Source organism: Rhinoraja longicauda, chromosome 11 (genome assembly GCF_053455715.1).
Source record: "Rhinoraja longicauda isolate Sanriku21f chromosome 11, sRhiLon1.1, whole genome shotgun sequence".
NCBI classification, from domain to species: domain Eukaryota; kingdom Metazoa; phylum Chordata; class Chondrichthyes; order Rajiformes; family Arhynchobatidae; genus Rhinoraja; species Rhinoraja longicauda.
Window position 1 is genome coordinate 26,212,585 of NC_135963.1, and position 22,320 is coordinate 26,234,904.

Here is a 22,320-nt window from a genome sequence, read left to right on the forward strand (position 1 = left end):
AGGTCCAAGTGACAGTCAAGGTCTCAAGTGCAAGCATAAGTCCAAGAGAAGGCAGAGCAGTTGAGTCAGCTCGACAGTGATGTTTCCATGTGGAAACTGTGCGATACTTATAGTTGGTTCATCAACTGTTTACGATAATAAGCAAAGAGACAAAATAATTAGATTCTTTGCAGGTAATGATTCCAAGAAGCAAATGAGCATGAGAAAAATTATGGAAGATAGTGAAACTGTATGAACTGGAAGCTAGACTGACTTACCATCTAAGAAGTGAGTGATTGCTGTGTGCTCTGTTTCACAGAGACATGGCCCTTCAGGTCAATTTGAATATCTGGCAACTTTGCAGGAAATTACAAAAACTATTTCCTTAACTTCTTTCATTCTTTCTTCACAGGTCATATCTGACATATTGCTTAATTCCCTAATCTTTCTTTCACATCTCAAGTTCACTGTTCATGACATTAAAGACCAAAATCTGTTGTGCACTTCAAACAACGTTTAATAAAGCCTGTTTGTAACCATTGTCCAAGACAATATTATAACATGAGACAATTGCACAAGCACAACTCATACAACAATTTATATTCATTAATTCAAAACTAGAAAGAGCAAGAACTTCAGGAGGATCCTTGGATGTTCATTCTTGTCACAGTAGCCATGAAACATCTCTGGAACAATCGATCAGGTTCAGGCGGCTGAGTTGGTCGGCTGCAATCTAACTTCCGACTCTGAAGTTGCTTCTGAATGGTGCTTGGTCCACTGGACTGATTCGGAGTTTCCAGTATTTGTTCAGTACCTGCAAAACAAAAAGTTCTTTTAAATAATTAAACTATTTTAAGTAATATCCTTGAAAATCGGGAGAAGCCTTGTGTGAAATTATTCAGGTCGACAAGAATGGTTAGTTTAACAGTTTGATATTGAGTCAGTGTGTAAGACCGGGAACTCACCAGAAGGCTCAGCGGACAGCTGAACCGGGAGGGAGCTGGAGATGTCGGACGCAAGGAGCAAGGGCGGATAGGAAGGTGAAGTAAACTAATGCCACCAGCGCCTTCAAGGTCAGCTGCAGGAGGCGGTCCCTGGACACAAAGATGGCTGGACGTGGAGAGGGACGTTGGTTCGCGGAACCTGCTCCAATACATCGAGCATGCGGGCCGACCAGACCTTGGACTTTGGAAATGGCGCCAAAACACGGCAGCGCCTGCATATGTAATATACCTGTATACGAAAATAATTTCACTGCGCAGTTGCATATATGACAAATAAAGCACCACTGAACCATTGATCAGTGGAAACCAGAATATGAATTCCCAAATTGTCGAGGACGGGGATGATGAGTAAATTGTACCAGATTAAGTTAAGGTATGAGCAGCACAGTTTTTGGATCAGATCAGGTGTGCACAGAGTGGGAAATGGGTGAGAGCTAGGACTGTGTTGATATTGTAAATATAGACATAATAAAGGGATGTTTGAGAGCTCAGGACAAATGGATCATGTTATGGAAACAGATAATGTCCAATGGTATCGAGGATAGATGGTCAGGATGAAATAAACTGTCATGTTGCTAAATGTCAGGTTCACCTTTGGTTACATGGGAGAGGGATTTACGTGATTAAACAAATCTTTAAAAAGCCAGATTACATGTCACGTAATGTCAATTTATCATGGCTCAGTTTTAATTCAGTAAGTCCCCATCCAGAAAAGTATAAAAATCCATCACAATACCATAATGCAATACTGAAATTTGAAATCTGCAAATGCTGGATGTTGGAAACAAATGAAAATGATGGGAAAACTCAATAAATTAAACAAAAGCAATGAAAATATAAATTTCATGTCAAAGAACCTTTATCAAAACTGAGCAAACAAGTTAGGTTTAACTTGCACAGAATTTCATTTTCCGTTACTTTGAACAGGAGGAACAGAAATTGTTACTTCCGTGCAGGAAGGATGGATTGTACTAAGGTGATCTATCAAAAGTGGACACTGGTAACTTAGCGGGTCAGGCATAATCTCTGGAGAACATGGATAGGTGACGTTTCAGGTCGGCACACTTCTTCAGACAGATTTGGTCTGCTGAGTTACTCCAGCAATTTGTGATGTTTCACCTTAAAACAAGGCACTGATGCTGCTGGTATAGTCCCTGGGGACAGCACTTTCTTCAGGCCGCGCCACCGACAGAATGTGCTTGGTCACCATCGGGCTCCCCCCTCTCACCAGCTGCCACTTATTTCTGTCGGCCTTTGCTTTGTCCGCTCCCCGCTCATGCACCTCCTCCTTCTCTCATCACTTTGTACACTCTGCCGCTCCCTCGTCCGCCGCCACCTCCTCTTCCTTCGCTGACATTATCCAAGGTGGAGTACGTCGGCGACTCCTGGGGAGAAGGAGGAGGAGGCGGTGGTGGGGGGGAGGGGGTGGCAGGGGGAAGAGGCCAAGTGAACAAAGCAATGGACAACATGAAGAAGCGTTAGCTAGTGAGAGGGCAGGAGCCCCACGGTGACCGAGCGCATCCTAACAATGGCAGCAGCATGAAGAAAGCCCAGGGGCTACAACATGAGCGGAGGCAGTAGCCATATCAATGGACCGTGTGCCAGTTGGTGAAGAACGGCTCACTGGTGCATCTAACGAGCCAGCGGTGGCATCAGCAGGTCCGTCTGCTATATCCAAAATATGTTATAAAGGGGTTCATTAAAACAATTGTTTATGTATATATAAATGACTTGGACATAACAGATGTTGGTTGGTTAGTAAGTTTGCAGATGACACTAAGGTTGCTGGGGTCACAGGCTGTGAGGAAGGCTGTCAGAGTATAAAGGGGGATATAGATCAGTTCCAGAAATGGGCAGATGGAGTTAAATCCAAACAAGTGTGAGGTTAGGCATGGGTATGCCGGGAATGGAGGGAAATGTGTTATGTGTAGGTAGATAAATAATGGTCTTGGCATCATGTTCAGCACAGGCATTGTGGGCCAAAGGGCCTGTTCTTGTGCTATAGCCTTCTATGTTCTAAAAATACTGCAATCTTCCAGTTCTGCTTGATTGCTGGAAGCAGCACTAATGTTCTGAATTCAACAACTTCAGGTAGCTCCCTTTCATTGTTCTATCAATATTGCCATGTACTGCTATAGGTCATCCATCTGTAATATTCATCGTTTTTCACACTCCACTAGCACTACTTGATCTGCTGGGCATTTAGTATAGCTCTGCATTTCACAACTTCACATGTTCCTTTGCTGTTCTCCCTCCACCCCTCTCTCTCAAATCTCTTTTGTTATCCAATCAACCACGTGGCTTCATCAGCAGCTTAACAAATAGCAAAACTGATATAAAAAAATGTTCCCTTAATGCTATCCAACCCTCCTGCACTGTCTCCGCAATTTAAAACAAACATGCTTCTCTCTTTCCCATTTTCACGATGGATCTTCAAGCTGAAATGTTAATTTTGTTTAGTTTCTGCAGATGCCATTGACCTGCTGAATATTTCCAGTATTCTCTGTTTCTGAATATTATACTGAGAGGAAATATCAAACAAGGTTCTGTGCTTTAATGAGTTGATGCGCAATTCACTGCAGAACCGCTGCGAGGAAGGGCAAGGGCATAAAATCACCTAGTAAAAGCATATTCCCCAACCAAGATTATTTGAATATTTTGTTATTATCATGTCGCTTGTGGAACTTGCCATGCACAAAATTGGCAGATGCATTTCTTACATTAAAACAGAGATAACTCTTTAAAAAGCCTGCAGTAGATGTGAGGTGCTTCGAAATGCCCCAAGGTCATACTTCTTTCTCTCCTATTTATGATTCAATCAACATCAGGCTGAGGCTATTATTTCAAGGTATTTGCAAGCAGTCTACAAGACTGTTGCAAGATAATTAGGTAAAAATGATAGTTGCATACACAAATTCAAATATAAGTAATAAACACTGTCAAAAAACATTAATCTTACCCAGTATTTGCAGATCTAATCCAGTATCCAGTCGAGAATGTGGTTTAGTGCAGATGAAAAGGTAGCACAAAACACAAACCATGATGACGAAAACCAGGAGAACCACAGCAGCTATGGAAAGCCCCACCAGAGCCCAGATACTGAAACAAAATGTGCAGGCAAATGTTCTAAAACTTGTACTTAGGTTGCAAGTCAGTCGCATTATTACTTTTTTAAAAACGAATTAATTTGCCTAAAGAGTTGAACAATACTTAATGACAGAGACAGTTTTGCATTTAGAAACATTTCCACTAGTTTATAAACATAACACAACTTCAAATGAAAAAAGATATTGAACCTATTATGTTTGGAACCTCCACAAATTATTTACAAACTGCACCATGAGGGACTATTACTGTCCTCTTTATATTACAGACAAGTGGAACTGTAGCCTAACTGATTAAACCATAATAGCACAGATTGCTCCATCACTCACACAAGATGTATTTACTCGATTCGGACCATTCGTATCTTTGCTGTTCCATCAAAATTTTCTAAGCCTGACAACATGGATATTTCTTTCCACAGAGACAAATCTGTCTTTACCAATAATACCTTGGAAGCGAACTTGCAACTTTGAATAATAATGCAGAAGACTAGTCCTCCTTTCCCATCATTACCAAATCCCATCCTCCTCTCTTCCAGTACCTCCCCCTTAGCTAATAATGATACAAATATCTAAATATCTTTGCCAGGGCCCAAACAATGTATTTGTTGCCTTCCCACAATGTCCTAGGATACACTGTAAGTGACCTCCTATCATTTCATTTTACAAATTCATAATTTTGATGTTCAAAATTCAGAATTTTACATCAAAATTCATAATATGGCGCATAATGCAACTTTTCAGCAAAAAAAAGTATGCACGCCAAATGCGCATACGTGTTGCGCTACATTCATGTGTGAAAAATGACTATTATTGCCAACTGTCTGTAGTTCTTGAACTACATGTACAATGTCAGGCTTATCATGAGTATATTCTGCTATTTATAGAAAGGTTATTGAACAGAAATACTTTTTACAACACAGAGAAAAATAGTTTAGTTTTGTTTTTTCTATTTTGCTTTTTCCTTAAATATCCCAATTCTCTTGGTATTGAATAAAATAACAATGTTTGACTAAGTTATGAAGAAAGAGTTTCATTTAAAACGGCCCATACCTAATTTCATTGAAGACATACTTGCTCCAGTGGTCTTCAACAGCAAATCACAACGGTCCATGTCCCCCCCACCCCCACTCCCCTCCCCCCACTCCCCTCCCCCCACGCCCCTCCCCCCCACCCCTCCCCCCTACCCCCCTTTCCCCACACCTCCACTCCCCCCATCCCCTATCCCCACCCCCACTCCCCTGCCCCACTCCCCATCTCTTACTCCGCCGCCCCCCCACCCCCACTCCCCACTGACCCTCACTCCCCCCCTCAGGCCAGGCGAGCGGCGAGGCGAAGCAAGCGTTGAGACCAGGCGAGCAGCGGGGCGAAGGGCAGGGGGAGCAGTGGGGCATGTGTTTTTCAGAAAAATCTGAGGCAAAATCGGAATGGCGGAAATGAAATAAGAAAGCGGAAACTTTCCGAAGGGTTGAGAGGTCTGCACTTCGTCAGGCCTTGCGGATTTATTCATCTTTGTGTGTTTTAAGACCGACATTACCTCCGCTTTGGTAACATGGACAACCACATGGATCCCCAAAGGTCTATATTATCCATTTAGTTATCTATTTGCTCTTAATATACTTATAGAATCTCTTAGAATTCTCTCTTAAATGTGCTCCTACATCCCCTATCAGCTGCCTACACTTGACATATGTCTCCTTTTTCCTGAAGGGAGCCTCAATATTCCTCAGCAACCAAGTTTCCCTAATCTTGTCCATCTTGCCGTCACTCTAACAGGAACCTGCTGGCCCTGAACTCTCCTTAACTCACCTTTAAAAGCTTCCCACTTGCCAATATCCCTTTATTGCAAACCGCTTCACCCAATCAACCTTTGCAAGTTTCAGTCCAAATCCATCAAAATTAGTTTTGCCTCATATTCAAGTTTCAACCCGCGGACCAGTCCTATTCAATTCCATAACTATTTTAAAATTAATAGAATTGTGGTCACTAGTCCAAAAGAACACCCCCAATGAAAATTCTGTCATTTTCCTGCCTCATTTCCAATGGGAGATCCGGTGTTGCCCTTTTCCAGAAGGGCCATCTTTCTTGGATGTGCATAGCACATTTCACCCCCATCAAAGCCCATAGCACTATAGCAGCCCCAGTCAACATTAGGGAAGTTAAAATCACTTACTATTACAACCCTATTATTACAGTTGCCTGTAATCTTCCCATATATTTGCTCCTCTAATTCCCACTGATTATTGGACCTGTTGTACAATCCCATCAAGAGATCACCCCCTACTTATTGCTGAGTTCCACCTTTACAGCCTCAATGGGTGATCCCCAATAAATTGTACAACATGTACATTGCAAGGGCCAGGAAGCGAGCAGGCAAGATCATCTCTGACCCCTCTCACCCTGGCCACAAACTCTTCGAAGCACTTCTGGACCTCTGGAAGGCGACTCCGGACCGTCAAAGCAGCCACAGTCAGACATATAAACAGCTTTTTCCACGAGTGATAGTTCTACTCAATCAACCAAAGTCTGTAGTCTGTTTTTTGCTCTGGTTTATTTTCACCCACATGTTTAGACCGTAATGGTATTTCCTTATTGTTTTGATGTGTTTATGCTTTATTCTTAAATGTTAACTGTATGTTTGTGTTGTCATTTGTGAGCGGAGCACCAAGGCACATTCCTTGTATCTGCATACTTGGCCAATAAACTTATTCATTCATTCAATATCCTCCAATTACTGCTTTGATGTTTTCCCTAATAAAAAAAAAACAACTCTCTCTCCTATCTTACCCCCACTTCTATCACTGCTGCAGCATATGTTTCCTGTCCATCGTTCAGCCATGTTTTGGTAATAGCTAAAATATCCCAGTCCCATGTACCTATTTATGCTCTGAGTACATCTGCTTTACTTGTCCGGTACCTTCCCTTAAAATAAATGTAGTTTAGCCTCCCAGTCTTTCCTCTCTCCCTGTCCTTCTCCTGCCTCTCCTGCCTACTGAATTTGCTCGATGAAGAGGATGTGAACCCATATTTCTACTTTCGGGTAGTTGCTACTGTAAAAGATAAACTAAATGACAGCCTTGAAAACTTATTTTCTAGATTTTTTTAGAATATGAGATGCAGTAATTTGGTATAAATGCAATACAAAGGAAGTTAACAAGATTTGGTAATAATTAGCATAGCTGGAACAAGAGGAGTCTCGAATAACATAACCAAGAAGAATAAAAAAGATTAGGATTATTCTTACAGATTATTCACAATTTAGTTAGTACTTAGAGACTATCTGTTGGAAGGCCTGTAGCAATCATATGACCTAGCATTAAAAGATAAAACCAGACTGCAGAAGAGAAGGAAATAATTTCCCATTTAATTATCTAACAATTTTCTCCACATAAAAAGCTCCTTTCAACAAAGAGCAAGAAATGTCCACGAGAAAGGAATTGATAGAGAACCCATCAGTTATGAAGCTACATACATCAGTTACAGCACAACATGAAATTGCATGCAATTATAATCAAGAATCCATGCAGAACAAGTTGCTGACATTTTTTCAGAATTGAGAAAAGCTGCAAATTTTTACTTGGCAGAGAATGGGGAGAGGCAAACTGAAGGAAAGGACTGTGATGGGGGGAGACCAGGAGATTGAATGGCGCGTGTGATGGGGGTGCAGGCTGACAGAGGGTAAAGATAGGAGATGTAAATTAGAGGAGCTGGATAAAAAATGAAGAGAGAAGAAAAAAATACACAAATATTGGTTGATTGAAAGAGGTAGCATGGCAACAGTCCATGCCAACCAGCGATCACCCATTCACACTGGTTCTATGTTATCCCACCTTTGCATTCACTCCCTACACACAAGGGGCAATTTATGAGGCCAAATTAATCTGCAAACCCACATGTCTTTGTACCCATAATGCAGTTATTAGAGCAGGTCAATGGTTAGAAATCCTGTGGCGAGTAACTCACTATCAGCAAGGATCAAGTCCGGAGTGTGAGGAATACTCTCCATTTGCCTGGATGAGTGGAGCTTCAACATAACTCAGGAAGCAGCCTGCTTAATAGGCCACAATCATTTACTCACTCTGCCGCTGATGCATATTTGCAGCAGTTTGTGCCATCTACAAGATGCACTGCAGAAAGGTCAGCATGGTGGCGCAGCGACAGAGTTGCTGCCTTACAGCGCCAGAGACCCGGGTTCGATCCCAACTACAGGTGCTGTCTGTACGGAGTTTGTACGTTCTCCCAGTGACTGCATGGGTTTTCTCTGAGATCTTCGGTTTCCTCCCACAATACAAAGACGTGCAGGTTTGTAGGTTAATTGGCTTGGTATAAATATAAATTGTCCCTAGTGTGTGTAGGCTTGTATCAATGTGCGGGGATTGCAGGTCGATGCAGAATCAGTGGACCAAAGGGCCTGTTTTGACGCCATATCTCTAAACTAAACTAAACTCACCAAGACTCCATGGAGAGCACCATCTACCAGCTCGAAGGACAAGGCAGAAAAGCATGGAAACACCATCACATAGAATCGTCCTAATTTAGAAATAAATCAGTGTTCTTTCATCGTCACTGGGCACTCTCTCCCTAACAACATTGTGTATACTCCTACATCTCAAGGACTGCAGAGGTTTTAGAATGCTGCTCACCACCACTTTCTCAAGGGGAACTAGCAAGGTGCAATTAAATGCTGGCTCTTCCTGCAAGTCCACATCCCTTGAATAAATATTTTTTTAATATTGACAAGGTCCCTCATGATAAATTGGTCCAGAAGATTAAGTCACGTGCGATCCAGGTTGATTAGCGGTTTGATTTCAAAATTGGCTTAGTCATAGAAGACAAATGGTGGTGGTGGAGGGGTGTTATTCTAAGCAGAGGTCTGTGAACAGTGCTGTTCCACAAGGATCAGCGTGGGACCTCTATTGTTACATATATTAATGATTTGGATGAAAATGTCAGCAGTCCAATCAGTAAGTTAGCAAATTGCATGGAAATTAGTTGAGTTGTAAATAGTGAGGAAGGAGTTAAAGGTACAGGGGGATATAGATCAGCTGGAAATCTGAGTTGAGAAAAGGCAGATGGAGTTCTGCTATCTTCATCTGACTTGAATAAGGACAAATGTGAGGTGCTATATTTTGGGCACCAAATACAAGAGTGAAGAATACAGTGAATGGCAAGACTTTTAGGAGCATTGATGTACAGAGGGATCTTGGGGTGCAAGTCCATAGTTTCCTAAAAGTTGCAATACAAATGGAAATGGTGGTAAAAGTGGTGTATTGTGTGTCCACTGGTCAGGCCATCAAGTATAAACATTGACAAGTCATGTTGCAGCTTTATAAAACTTTGGTTTAGCCATATTTAGAGCACTGTGCAGTTTTGGTCAGCACGCTATGGAAAGAATGTGGAAGTTTTGAAAGTTCAGAAGAGTTCACTGAGGTGTTACCTGTATTGGAACATATTAACATTAAGAATGGGCAAATTTGATGTGTTTTCTCTGGAGAGTTAGAGGCTGAGAGGCAACCTGTTGGAGGTATATAAAGTTATGAGATGAGTAGATAGTCAGAGTCCTTTGCCCAGAGTAGAAAAGTGAAATACTAGAGGGCATAGGTATAAAGTGAGAGGGGGAAAGATTTAAAAGGAGATTTGCAAACAATTTTATTTTAAAGTATCGTAGACGCCTGCATCCCATGTCAGGGTGAATGGTAGAAGTAGATACAATAACAACATTTAAGAGGCATTTAGGCAGACACGTGAACAGGCAACAATTAGAAGGATATGGACCATGCACAGGCAGATGGGATTAGTCTAAACTGATGTCATGTCAATACACATGGTGAGCTGAAAGGCTTATTACAGTAATGTACTGTTCCATATTCTATGAGGCATCAATTTCCATATTGTAGAGTAACACGTAATATAATTTTTAAAAGAAAAGCTCTCAAAGAGCAAAATAGATAATAATCTGATAATACATAAAGCACAATCCATTTGAACTCACAGATGAATAATAGTGTGGGCTAAACTCCTTGACTGGACCATTGTGGTGAAAATTCAAGTTGTATAAACCATGGAATGAACCAAAAGACATAGGAGCAGAATTAGGCTATTCAGCCCATCGAGTTTGCTCCACCATTCGATCATGGCTCTCAACCCCATTCTCCTGTGTTCTGCCCATTACCTTTGATGCCCTAACTAATCAAGGACATTCAGAATAACAGAGTATTCAAAGTAACACATTTGTGTTTCTTAAAAAGTCATTTCTGGTTAATTAAATCTGGGTTTTTGCAATGCTCCAAATGCTACCATCTAAAGACACAACCCAGGAATGTGAAGGAAGACTTCCCACCTGCCTGGATGAGTGCTGTATTCAAGAACCTTGACAACAAATGTGTCAATGCACCCCAGTTGAAAGGCACCAACGAGCAACTTTAAAATTAAAACAAATATCCAAAATATTCCTTGCTATTTTTGGCAACGTGATCTGGTGGCATTTCATAAATAAAACAAAAAATGGATTAATCACCAATAATCATCACTTTTAATGACTAAAGAAGGGTCCCGACCAAAAACAATGCCTATCTGTGTTTTCCAGAGATGCTGCTTGACCCATTGAGTAAATGCAGCGCTTTGTCTCACTTTTAAATCACCCACATTCACCACCGTCCCGATAATCAAATTATAAATGTTATAATTACTCTTGTGAAAAATGTGGAGAACTATGAAGCCGTTATATTTTAAACAAATTTAACGTGTTTAGTAATACATTTTTGAGTTAAATCAGTGTAATTTTAAGGTTAACACTTCAAGACACACAAACAATCCAATTTGCAGCAAAACAAGGTTTGATCTGACTGCATCATCCGCTCACAAGCCTTCAACATATTGCCCAATAATCAGGTGGTGCTGTTATCATGAAACTAAGTCATTAAAAATAATAACATGCAAAGATTAAATTGTTCTAATGAATAGTTACTGACCCGAAACTTAATTCTGCTCCTCTGTTCATGTATGTTGCATGAGCTCTTGGGTATTTTCTGATTACATTTCCAATTTCTAACACTCGGAGACTTTTCCCTTTGACACGTCCATTTTCTATTCTTATCAATAGAATTAGCAAAAAGTCATGTCTCCAGTCATTTATTTTCCCAAAGAGAGATTGTGAGTAAGACTCCTAAAATTACTATGCAATTGTATTTTCTTGATAATGCTTCTCTAATAATTTGAATAAGTCCATTGCATGGTTTGTACAATTGTGAGTTTTCACCATCATAATCCATTCAAGTAGTTCAGCCCACATTATAAATCATCAAATGGTTTGAATTATCATACGCAACATTGTGCAATATCATTTTCTCATAAGAGGTTTTTTTTCAACACAATAGCATATTTTACCCCATTCTTGAAGATATTTGCACTTCATTGTAGTTTTCCATGGGCACAGGTCAATATTTCATGGGGAGAGCCAATATTCCTACCCAAGTCTTCACAATACGACAAGGCTATTCTCTACATGGTTCACTACAGGTAAAATAATACTGACTATAAACAACATTCTTGCAGCATGGTTCCCTGCTGAGGGACTAGAAATCTTGCTGAGTGTCTCCTAAATTTATGATTTTTTTCCAACAAGGTAATCACTCTCAGCACTTTCAAAGACTTGGCTTCATATCCATTAATTGCTCATCCATCCAATAATGCAGCCTGGGACCTCATTTAACATGTTATCCAAAGGTGACACCCCAACAGATACAGCATGTAAACAGGCCATTCGACCCACTGAGTAGATGCCGACCATTGATCACCTGTTCACACTAGTTCCATGTCAACCCACTTCCTCATCCACTCCCTACACATTAGGAGAAATCTACAGAGACCGATTAACCAACAAACCCTCACATCCTTGGGATGTGGGGGGGGGTAGAAACTGGAGCACCCAGGGAAAACCCACGTGGTCACAGGGAGAACATGCAAACTCCACACATACAGCACTCAAGTTCAAGATTGAACCCGGTTCAACCAGCTGCACCTCTGGCAGTGTTAGGGTAAGATGGAAAGAATAAATTAAGTCAATCTACAATCTTGACCCCCATGTATGCTGCATCATATCCGGACCAAGTGACTTGAACAAGTTAAATCCTTGCATTTTTAAATATCCGTGTAAAGAAATAAAATACATATCCATAAAAGTAATAGCTTAATAATCATATAGACTTTACTAAACAGTAAATACTAATTTGGACCTATTATAACTAAGTATCAGATTTTCAAATAACTTATACCAGTTAATTTGCAAATCACCAAAATTCATGATTGCTTGGTTTGCAGCTACTTTAGCCAAGACCGCAACAAATTGCAGTGTTGTAGATGTAACCCTGCCCATTATACCAACCATCCTGGATTTAGTGTTGTCCATTGAACCAGATTTGATAAAAAAAGAACTCGAGGTAAAGGAACCGCTTGGAGGTAGTGATCATAATATGATTAGTTTTAATCTGCAAATTGAGAGGGAGAAGGTTAAATCGGAAGTGTCAGTGTTGCAGTTGAACAAAGGGGACTATGAAGGCATGAGAGAGGAGCTAGCCAAGGTCGACTGGAAAGGGATCCTAGCAGGAATGACGGTGGAACAGTAATGACAGGAATTTCTGGGCATAATCCGGAAGACGCAGGATCATTTCATTCCAAAGCGAAAGAAAGATTCTAAGGGGAGTAGGAGGCAACCTTGGCTGACAAGGGAAGTTAGGAATGGAATAAAACTAAAATAAAAGATATATAACACAGCAAAGAGTAGTGGGAAGCCAGAGGATTGGGAAACTTTCAAAGGACAACAGAAGGTAACAAAACGGCCAATATGGGCTGAAAAGATGAAGTATGAGGGGAAGATTGCCAAGAATATAAAGGACAGTAAAAGCTTCTTTAGATATGTTAAGAGAGAAAGAGTAGCAAAGTCAAATGTGGGAACCTTGAAGGCAGACACGGGTGAAATTATTATGGGTAACAAGGAAATGGCAGAAGAGTTGAACAGGTACTTGGGATCTGTCTTCACTAAGGAAAACACAAACAATCTCCCATATGTACTAGAGGACAGAGGATATAGGGGGGTAGAGGAACTGAAAGAAATTTGCATTAGGCGAGAAATAGTATTGGGTTGACTGATGGGACTGAAGGATAAATCCCCAGGGCCTGATGGTCTGCATCCCAGGGTACTCAGCGTGGTGGCTCTAGAAATAGTGGATGCATTGGTGATCATTTTCCAATGTTCAATAGATTCAGGATCAGTTCCTGTGGATTGGAGGATAGCTAAGTGGATGTAGTGTATCAAGACTTTCAGAAAGCCTTTGATAAGGTCCCACACGGGAGATTGGTGAGCAAAATTACAGCACATGGTATTGGGGGTAGGGCGTTGACATGGATAGAGAATTGGTTGGCAGACAGGAAGCAAAGAGTAGGAGTAAACGGGTCCTTTTCAGAATAGCAGGCAGTGACGAGTGGCGTGCCGCAAGGCTCGGTGTTGGGGCCGCAACTGTTTACCATATATATTAATGATTTGGATGAAGGAATTAGAAATAACACTAGCAAGTTTGCAGATGACACAAAGCTGGGTGGCAGTGTGAACTGCGAAGAGGATGTCAGGAGGTTGCAGGGTGACCTGGACAGGTTGAGTGAGTGGGCTGATGCGTGGCAGATGCAGTATAATATAGATATATGTGAGATTATCCACTTTGGCGGCAAAAACAAGGAGGTAGATTATTATCTCAATGGTGTCAGGTTAGGTAAGGGGGAAGTGCAGCGAGACCTGGGTGTCCTTGTATACCAGTCACTGAAGGTTGGTGTGCAGGTACAGCAGGGAGGGAAGAAAGCTAATGGCATGTTGGCGTTCATAATGAGAGGATTTCAGTATCGGAGTAAAGAGGTTCTTCTGCAGTTGTAAAGGGCCCTGGTAAGACCACATCTGGCGTATTGTGTACAGTTTTGGTCTCCTAATTTGAGGAAGAACATCCTTGTAATTGAGGCAGTGCAGTGTAGGTTCACGAGATTGATCCCTGGGATGGCGGGACTGTCATATGAGGAAAGATTGAAAAGACTAGTCTTGTATTCACTGGAGTTTAGGATGAGAGGGGATCTTATAGAGACATATAAAATTATAAAAGGACTGGACAAGCTAGATGCAGGAAAAATGTTCCCAATGTTGGGCGAGTCCAGAACCAGGGGCCACAGTCTTAGAATAAAGGGGAGGCCATTTAAAACTATGGTGAGAAGGAACTTTTTCACTCAGAGAGTTGTGAATTTGTGAAATTCTCTGCCACAGGGGGCCAGTGGAGGCCAAATCACTGGATGGATTTAAGAGAGAGGTAGATAGAGCTCTGGGGGCTAGTGGAACCAAGGGATATGGGGAGAAGTTGGGCACAGGTTTCTGATTGTGGTGATCAGCCATGATCATAATGAATGGCGGTGCTGGCTCGAAGGGCCGAATGGCCTCCCCTGCACCTAGTTTATATGTTTCAATGTTTCTATGAGCTCCACCTACACTTCACACTGCCTTTGGAAAAGCAGCCACTATAATCCAGGACCACTTAATGACCACAGGTCATTCCCTCTTCTCCTCTCCCCTTTGGGCAGAAATGCAAAAGCTTGAAAGTACGTATCATCACATACCAGAACAGTTTCTTCCCTGCAGTTATCAGACTACTGAACAGTCTTCCCATAAGCTATGGGTGATATCCCGATCTCCCAACCTGCTTCATTGAGTCCATTTCACTTTTTTAAATCTGCACTTTATCTATAACTGTAACACTACAATGCTGTAAAACTATATTCCCCTCCAACAGTTTTCTCTTTGTACTACCTGTTATACTTGTTTATAGCTTGGTTGTTTCTCATTGTATCTCTGCACACATGACAATACTAAATCAATATATCAATTCAAGTAGATTTTATTGGAATAGTGGAAACTGTGCAGTCTGTGAAAGTCTTCGGGTGAGTAGGATCACAAACTGCAAATGCAGGATTTCGAGGTTAAACTATTAATGTGGAAATATCACATAGTTGCTGTCAATTTAAATTGTATCACAGTAATTTTGTTATCACAACTACCTCAAAATTTGGACCAATGGTTAATGCAATTTGTCATTAGCAACGGTGTTGGATGTAGCTTTGGCCAGGAACAAGACCCATCGGATTAACTGTCATTCCCACTGGAATATCCTGGAGGTTGAAGTGATTGAAGAGCGATTGTAAGTGCTCAAAAAGCAATTTACTGCTCCTGCTCACTGAGTTATACTGTACCAATCAAAATCAGGAAGGAACAAAGAGAAAAGTTCAAGTTGTGATGATAATGTTGTCCTTGATATTCTCCATCAAGCATTTTCTCTAGATTTTGTTAAATCTCGTCACATTCCTGCCTACCAAGATCAAACCTTAGCTGTCATTCTCTTTCCAGTAGGAACAGTCAGACAAAAGGTGACAAGCCAGTCAGGAATAAAGGTGTAGATTATTGTCTAAATGGGGAGATAATCCAGAAACTGGGGGGTGCAAAAGGACTTGGGTTTCCTGATGCAGGATTCCCAAAATGTTAATCTGCAAGTTGAATCAATAGCAAAGAAAGCAAACGTGATGCTAGCATTTATTTCCAGAGGGCTTGTATACAAAAACAAGGATTTAATGCTGTGGCTCTGTAAGGCGCTGGTCAGGCACCATTTGGAATATTGTGAACAATTTTGGGCACCATATCTGAGGAAGGAAGTGCTGGCTCTGGAGAGGGTCCAGAGGAGGTTTACCAGAATGATCCGAGGAATGAGTAGGTTAACATATGATGAGCGTTTGACAGCACTGGGCCTGTACTCGCTGGAGTTTAGAAAAATGAGGGGGGACCTCATTGAAGGCTTAGATAAATTGGATGTGGAGAGGATGTTTCCACTAGTGGGAGAGTTTAGGACTAGAGATCTTAGCCTCAGAATTAAAGGACATTCTTTTAGGAAGAAAATGAGGAGGAATTTATTTTGTCAGAGGATGGTGAATCAGTGGAATTCTTCCTGTGGAGGCAAAATTAATGGATATATTTAAGGCAGAGATAGATTCTTGATTAGTACGGGTGTCAGAGGTTATGGGGAGGGCAGGAGAATGGGGTTAGGAGGGAGATATAGATCAGCTATGATTGAATGGCGGAGTAGACTTGAAGGGCTGAATTGCCTAATTCTACTCCTATTTCATGATCTTATGAAAAAAATGGACGTGTACAAGAACATTGACAGAAAGGGAAAATTAAAACACAGACTAAAGAAAACCTTTATCTATTACAACATGAAGTCAATTTTAAACAATATTAGACCGTGGACCCATTGGGCCCAAACCTCTCCTGCATTGGTGCAGCACCCTCTCCTCCCCCACTTCCCCCACGCTGCCCTCCCCCACTCCCCCCCCCCCCTCCGCCCCTCCCTTCTCCCTTCCCCCTCCCTCCCCCTCCCCTCCCCTCGCCCTCACTGCAATCGCCACCCAATGCAAGGGCGTGATGTATTTCCTTCCCATACTCTGCAGAGATCCCCACTTGTACTTTAGAAATCACCTTCCGACCTTTACTCAAGGAGTCACAATGCTCCACCATCCAACTTAAAGCGATTTGGGAATGATGATCGGTCGCCAACTCGAAACATTAACTCTGTTTCTCTTTCTGACCCACTGAGTTTTTTCCCCGCGGCATTTCTGCCAAACTCCACACTTAGTCAGCCCAAACCCGCACATCCAAACCCATGATTTCAAGACCCCGCTAACCACCACCACACCTTGTTGCGACCTCCGAGAGCCCCCAACGGAGGCTGCGCAGCAACCTGCCTCCCGGCCCGGGTGGCCGCCACCAGCGGAGCGGGGCGGTGACACGCCGGCTGCCCATTGGTCCACGTAGCTCTGCCAATACATTCAAACCGCGGCGGTTGGGAGCGGCCGGCGCAACACAGCGTCCCTGGCGATTTCAAGCATTTAGGGATGCTGATTTCAAGCATTTAGCTCGGGACCCTAGAAAACACGGGGCACGTAGCAAATGCTACTTTTGCTACTATCTTAATCCGGTCCTGACTGATTCTCTGAACATAGCTCTAGTAAGCTCACTCTAATGGTGCATTTAGCTTGTTATCTCCAACACCAGTCACTGTTGGAAGGAAATCCTCCCTGCTGGTGCTGCTGTGTTTTAATTTAACCAATTTTTTTCTCCCCCAGGAATCCATTCAACATTCAAAAATTGACAATAAATAAGCAGGGATTTTTTTTCTTCCTTTTTAACCCTTGATCAGAAAAACGAAATAAAAAGCAAAAACGGGCATTTACGGGCCTATTAAGCCACTGATTTGTCATATGTGTGTTTAATTGTCAAGGCGGATATCAAGGCAATGTTTCATCAGGTCAAGGTATCAGAAAAACATGTCGACTACTTGCGATTCCTATGGTGGCCGGATGGTGATGCACAACAAGATCTCATTGAATACCGAATGAAGGTACATCTCTTTGGAGCAGTGTCATCACCAAGTTGTGCAAACTTCGCATTGAGGAAAACTGCTGAGGACAATAAAACTCATTTTTCTGAAGAAGTGACAAACACAGTAAGGAGCAATTTCTATGTGGACGATTGTTTAAAATCCATGTCTACGGAACAGGAAGCAATTCAAATGGTAAAACATTTGACTTCCCTCTGCCACAAGGGAGGATTCATGCTATCAAAATGGATTAGCAACAGCCGTGCTGTATTGGAAACCATTCCACTAGATAACAGAGCCAAGGAGACCCGGGAGTTGGATTTGGACAAAGACAATCTGCCATGGAGAGATTGGGATTGTACTGGTGCGTTGAAACAGATGTGTTCAAGTTCAGAATTTCGATTCAGGAGCGACCATGTACAAGACGGGGCATCCTATCTGTGATTGGTTCTGTTTAGGACCATTTGGGATTTCTTGCACCATTTACACTACCAGCCAAGTTAATTTTGCAGGATCTCTGTAAGAAGAAACTTGGATGGGATGAGAGTATAACATGTCTTCTCTCAGTGATGGACAGAGTGGTTAGAAGATCTTGACAAGATCTCGGAGTTCAGAGTGGACCGGTGTATGAAGCCTACAAACTGGTTGAATCAAATTTGCACAGCTGCATCACTTTTCTGACGCAAGTGAAAGTGGTTACGGTACTGTTTCATATCCGAGACTGGAAAATGATAACAAAGAAGTACATGCTGCATTCTTAATGGGAAAGGCCAGAGTGGCACCCTTGAAGCAAATGACGATTCCCAGGATGGAGCTTGCAGCCGCAGTCTTAGCTGTCAGAATTGACATATTGCTGCAAAAAGAACTGCAGCTTAAGCTGGAGGAATCTACCTTCTGGACTGATAGCATGACAGTGCTTAGGTACATCAACAATGAAAATAAACGCTTCTTAACATTTGTCACAAACAGGATCTCTTTTATAAGGGATGCTACTAATGTATCGCAGTGGAAGTATATTAATGCCAAGGAAAATCCTGTGGATGAAGCCTCTAGAGGATTAACAGCAGACCGCTTCTTAAGCAGTAAGAGATGGATCAGTGGGCCAGAGTTCCTCTGTAAACCAGACCGAGAATGGCCAAAGTTTAACCTGGAAACTGAAATCTCTGCTAATGATCCGGAGATCAAGCAAGACATCTTAGTGAACACCATGATTAAGGATCCATTGCATTCAACAAACTATTTAATTACCCATTTCTCATCATGGAATAAGTTGAAGACTGTGGTGGCTTGGTTTCTTAAATTAAAAACAATGCTTTTGCAGTGGACTCGTAAGAGAAAGGAAACTCGGGCTGCTATAAGTAGCTTTGAAACGGATCCTGGCAAGCTGAAAGAAAAGGTTGACAGAGAGATGCAAGTCTTTAAGGCATCATACCGGGGACAGTGTTTATGTCCGGATGATCTTTTTAAGGCGGAATATGCAGTTATCTCTTTCTGTCAAAGACAAGAATATGAGGAAGAGCTATCAGCATTACAAGCTGGTGAACATGGTGTTAAAAGAAGTAGTTATTTATACAGGCTTGACACGATACTGGATAAAGGACTACTGAGTGTAAGTGGTCGCCTAAATAAACTAGCGATGCCAGAAGAAGCTAAGCATCCTATCATTCTCTCGAAGGACTTTCATATTTCAACATTGCTGTTACGACATATTCATGAACAGATCGGACATGGAGGAAGAAATCACATGTTGTTGAAACTTCGTAAAAAGATACTGGAGATCATGCCAGACGTTAAAGGTTTTGTGCGTACTGTACGACTTCAGACTAAGGACAACATCTTGGTAAGACCGATAACCAAGATATGTCTGCTTCAAGAAGGTGAAGAAGAAGATTGAAGAATCGCTAAAGAAGTTTGAATGCCAACATATAATGCATATTACTTTTGTTTTTGATAAATATTAAGCTTTTATAGCTCCTTTTAGTATCTAGTAGTAATTGCTTCGTCATATACGCAGAACAATTAGGGCCGGTGTGTAGGAGCCATTTACGCTTAATTTAGTTACTGTCATTGTATTATGGCTATGTTTAATATTTCTAGTTTCTGTCTTTTTTGCATGCTTGTGGGTGTGATTTGATACGTAATGGGGAGTGTCTACATTGGAGGAGGCTAGCATAGCAACCGAGATTGTGGGTCAGTTTAGTCTCGGAGGATGGAGAGAATACAGCTTTTAAACAACGCTCGCACCAGTCATACTCACGTCTGCCACACTTACATCAGCCACACTCACGTCTGCCACACTCACGACTGCCACACTCATGCCAGCCACACTCACAAGGACCACACAGTAACGACTACATGATTTTTACTGTATTGTTTGAAGAAGAAACAGTTGACAAGAACGAAAAGTTATGAATTACTCTTTTGATTTGTGCTACTTTAATAAAGACCAATTAATCAAGAAACAGCGTTTGGAAGATTCATTTTTGTTATCTCAGAGTGCGGTTTGTGCCTAAGCTATACCTCCATTCCATCCCCGAGCAGTAATGGCTATCGAAGTTGGACTTTGAGAAGGTATAGAAACTGCCATTACAGCCTGGTTGTTATGGAATCCATGTCACAATACTGTCAGACACCTTACAGTAGAACCACCCCTTGAAAATGTTGCAGACTTATAAACATGGTTTGGCATTTTCTGGACTAAAATTGATGCTCACTAGTCCTGCTGAAAATATTCTTCTTCATATTTTGTTTATTTTTTTCTATTGCTGATCAATGCATATTTAAGCTTTTAAATGTTGTACAAAGTATGCATATAAATTTATTTTTGCTTGACTACAAGCACTAGGGTGTGCATTTATAAAGAGGTTTTACTTTGTACAAGTCTCTAGTTTGTGTTTTCACAACATTTTCGTTTGAGGACAAATGATTGCAAACAAAACATAAATCTCTTACTACTCAGTAAAACTAAAGTGTGTAGGAAGGAACTACAGATGCCGGTTTAAACCGAAGTTAGACAAAAATGCTGGAGTAACTCAGCGGGACAGGCAACATCTCTGGAGAGAAGGAATGGGTGACGTTTCGGGTCGGGACCCTTCTTCAGACTGAGTCACGGGAAAAGGGAACGAGAGATATAGACGATGATGTAGAGAGATATAGAACAAATTAATGGGTCTTTTTTGCTCGCAGTCGACCAGGCTTCTATTTAGCAGTCGCACGGGATGTGAGTCAAGGTAAGCTGTGCCTGAGGCAGCTCGAGTTTCCCGCCAGCAGGGGGCACAAACGAGTAGCATTTCCACTCCATTAAGCGTTCGGTCGTAGGGCGTGACCCACTACTTACTACCACTTGTTCTGATTTAGACTTAATGCAAACATGTATTAAATTATATTAGCCTTGTCAATAATGCCAATCCACGTAAAAGAGCAGGCGCAGCACTTTGCTAATCGTGCCTTTGCATGGACTATTACTCCGTTTCCATAGATGTCTGTCTGAATCATTGACTCGCCAAGATTCCCCGGAAGATGCCTTTTATTAATAATAATAATATATTCCTTTATTTGTCCCACACCGGGGAAATTTGCAGTGTTACAGCAGCAAAGTGGATAGCAAGAGATCATTCATTATAAATAAAAATAAAGACAAGGATAAATTGTCATCATTTACTGTGTATTCCTTAACTGTTACTGTTGACTCGTCTGCTGGGAGTAGCGCTGGTTGTGCAGTCTCACAGCTGCGGGAAGTAAGGACCTCCAATATCTCTCCTTCACACACTTGGGGTGAAGGAGTCTGTCACTGAAGGAGCTACTCAGTGCAGTGACAGTGTCCTGCATGGGATGGGAGTCATTGTCCAGCAGCGATGTTATCTTTGCCATCATCCTCCTCACTCCCACCGCCTGCACTGAGTCGAGGAGGCATCCCAGGACAGAGCTGACCTTCTTGATCAGCTTGTCAGAGTCTCTTCCCCTCCGCTGCTGAGATGCTGCTGCTCCAGCAGACCACTCCATCGAAAATGACTGATGCCACCACAGTGTTGTAGAAGGTCCCTGCACTCCAAAGGACCTGAGTCTCCTCAGCAGATAAAGTCTGCTCTGGCCCTTTTTGTACAGATGTATTGATGTTTTTCGGTCCAAAAACCCAGGTACTTATAAGTTATATACTTATATTAGTTGCTAACACTCATATTAATGAGTGTTTTTTCAGAGAAAATTGAGACAAATGTCCCCCTGCAGACGATAGAAACAGGAAAAAAAAGTTGTCTTTACCTTAACCACCACATGTAGTTGTAGGCGTACGGGAAGAAGCTGTTGGGGTCATCACAGCAATATTTGATGTCGTTAAAGCCGCAGCAGTATTTGGCGCCGAGATTGCCTTCGAGTTTGGGACAGGTGAAATTAGAAAGGAAGACATTTTCGATATTATAATAGCCGCTGCAATCAGCACTCATGGTGACCCCGGGGGCACCTGGATGGTCCGAGAGGCACGAATCCGGGACGGGTTTGGTCCGAGTAAACCTTATAAAAACCAGTCGGAGAATCTCCTCGGGAACCGGCGAAATATCTGTCTCTGAGCTGTAAAGCCGCCGCGTCCCGCACTTGCCGGCTCTACAATGTTCTTCTGCCCACGGCCAGATACATTAACCCCATCCAAAGAGCTTCGGTTGCTAAACGCGCCTCAGTGCTTTAGTTGTTTGTCTGCTGGATTAACTTCCATCGTGGTCCAGAAACCTATCGCTTTACTGGACAAACTAATGGTAATCAATTCTATTCCTTTCAGCTCACTCG

The 22,320-nt window shown here is 41.9% G+C and overlaps 1 protein-coding gene across 1 annotated transcript; it reads right to left on the reverse strand.

The window, feature by feature from the left end:
- Window positions 1-494: 494 nt before the first annotated feature.
- On the reverse strand, window positions 495-21,983 carry LOC144598075 (protein shisa-like-2A). Its single transcript, XM_078407962.1, has 3 exons — window positions 21,802-21,983; window positions 3,943-4,082; window positions 495-793 (listed from the first exon to the last, which is right to left on the reverse strand). Exons 1-3 carry the CDS (start codon window positions 21,981-21,983, stop codon window positions 615-617), a joined length of 501 nt encoding a protein of 166 aa, XP_078264088.1. The 3' UTR covers window positions 495-614.
- Window positions 21,984-22,320: the final 337 nt, after the last annotated feature.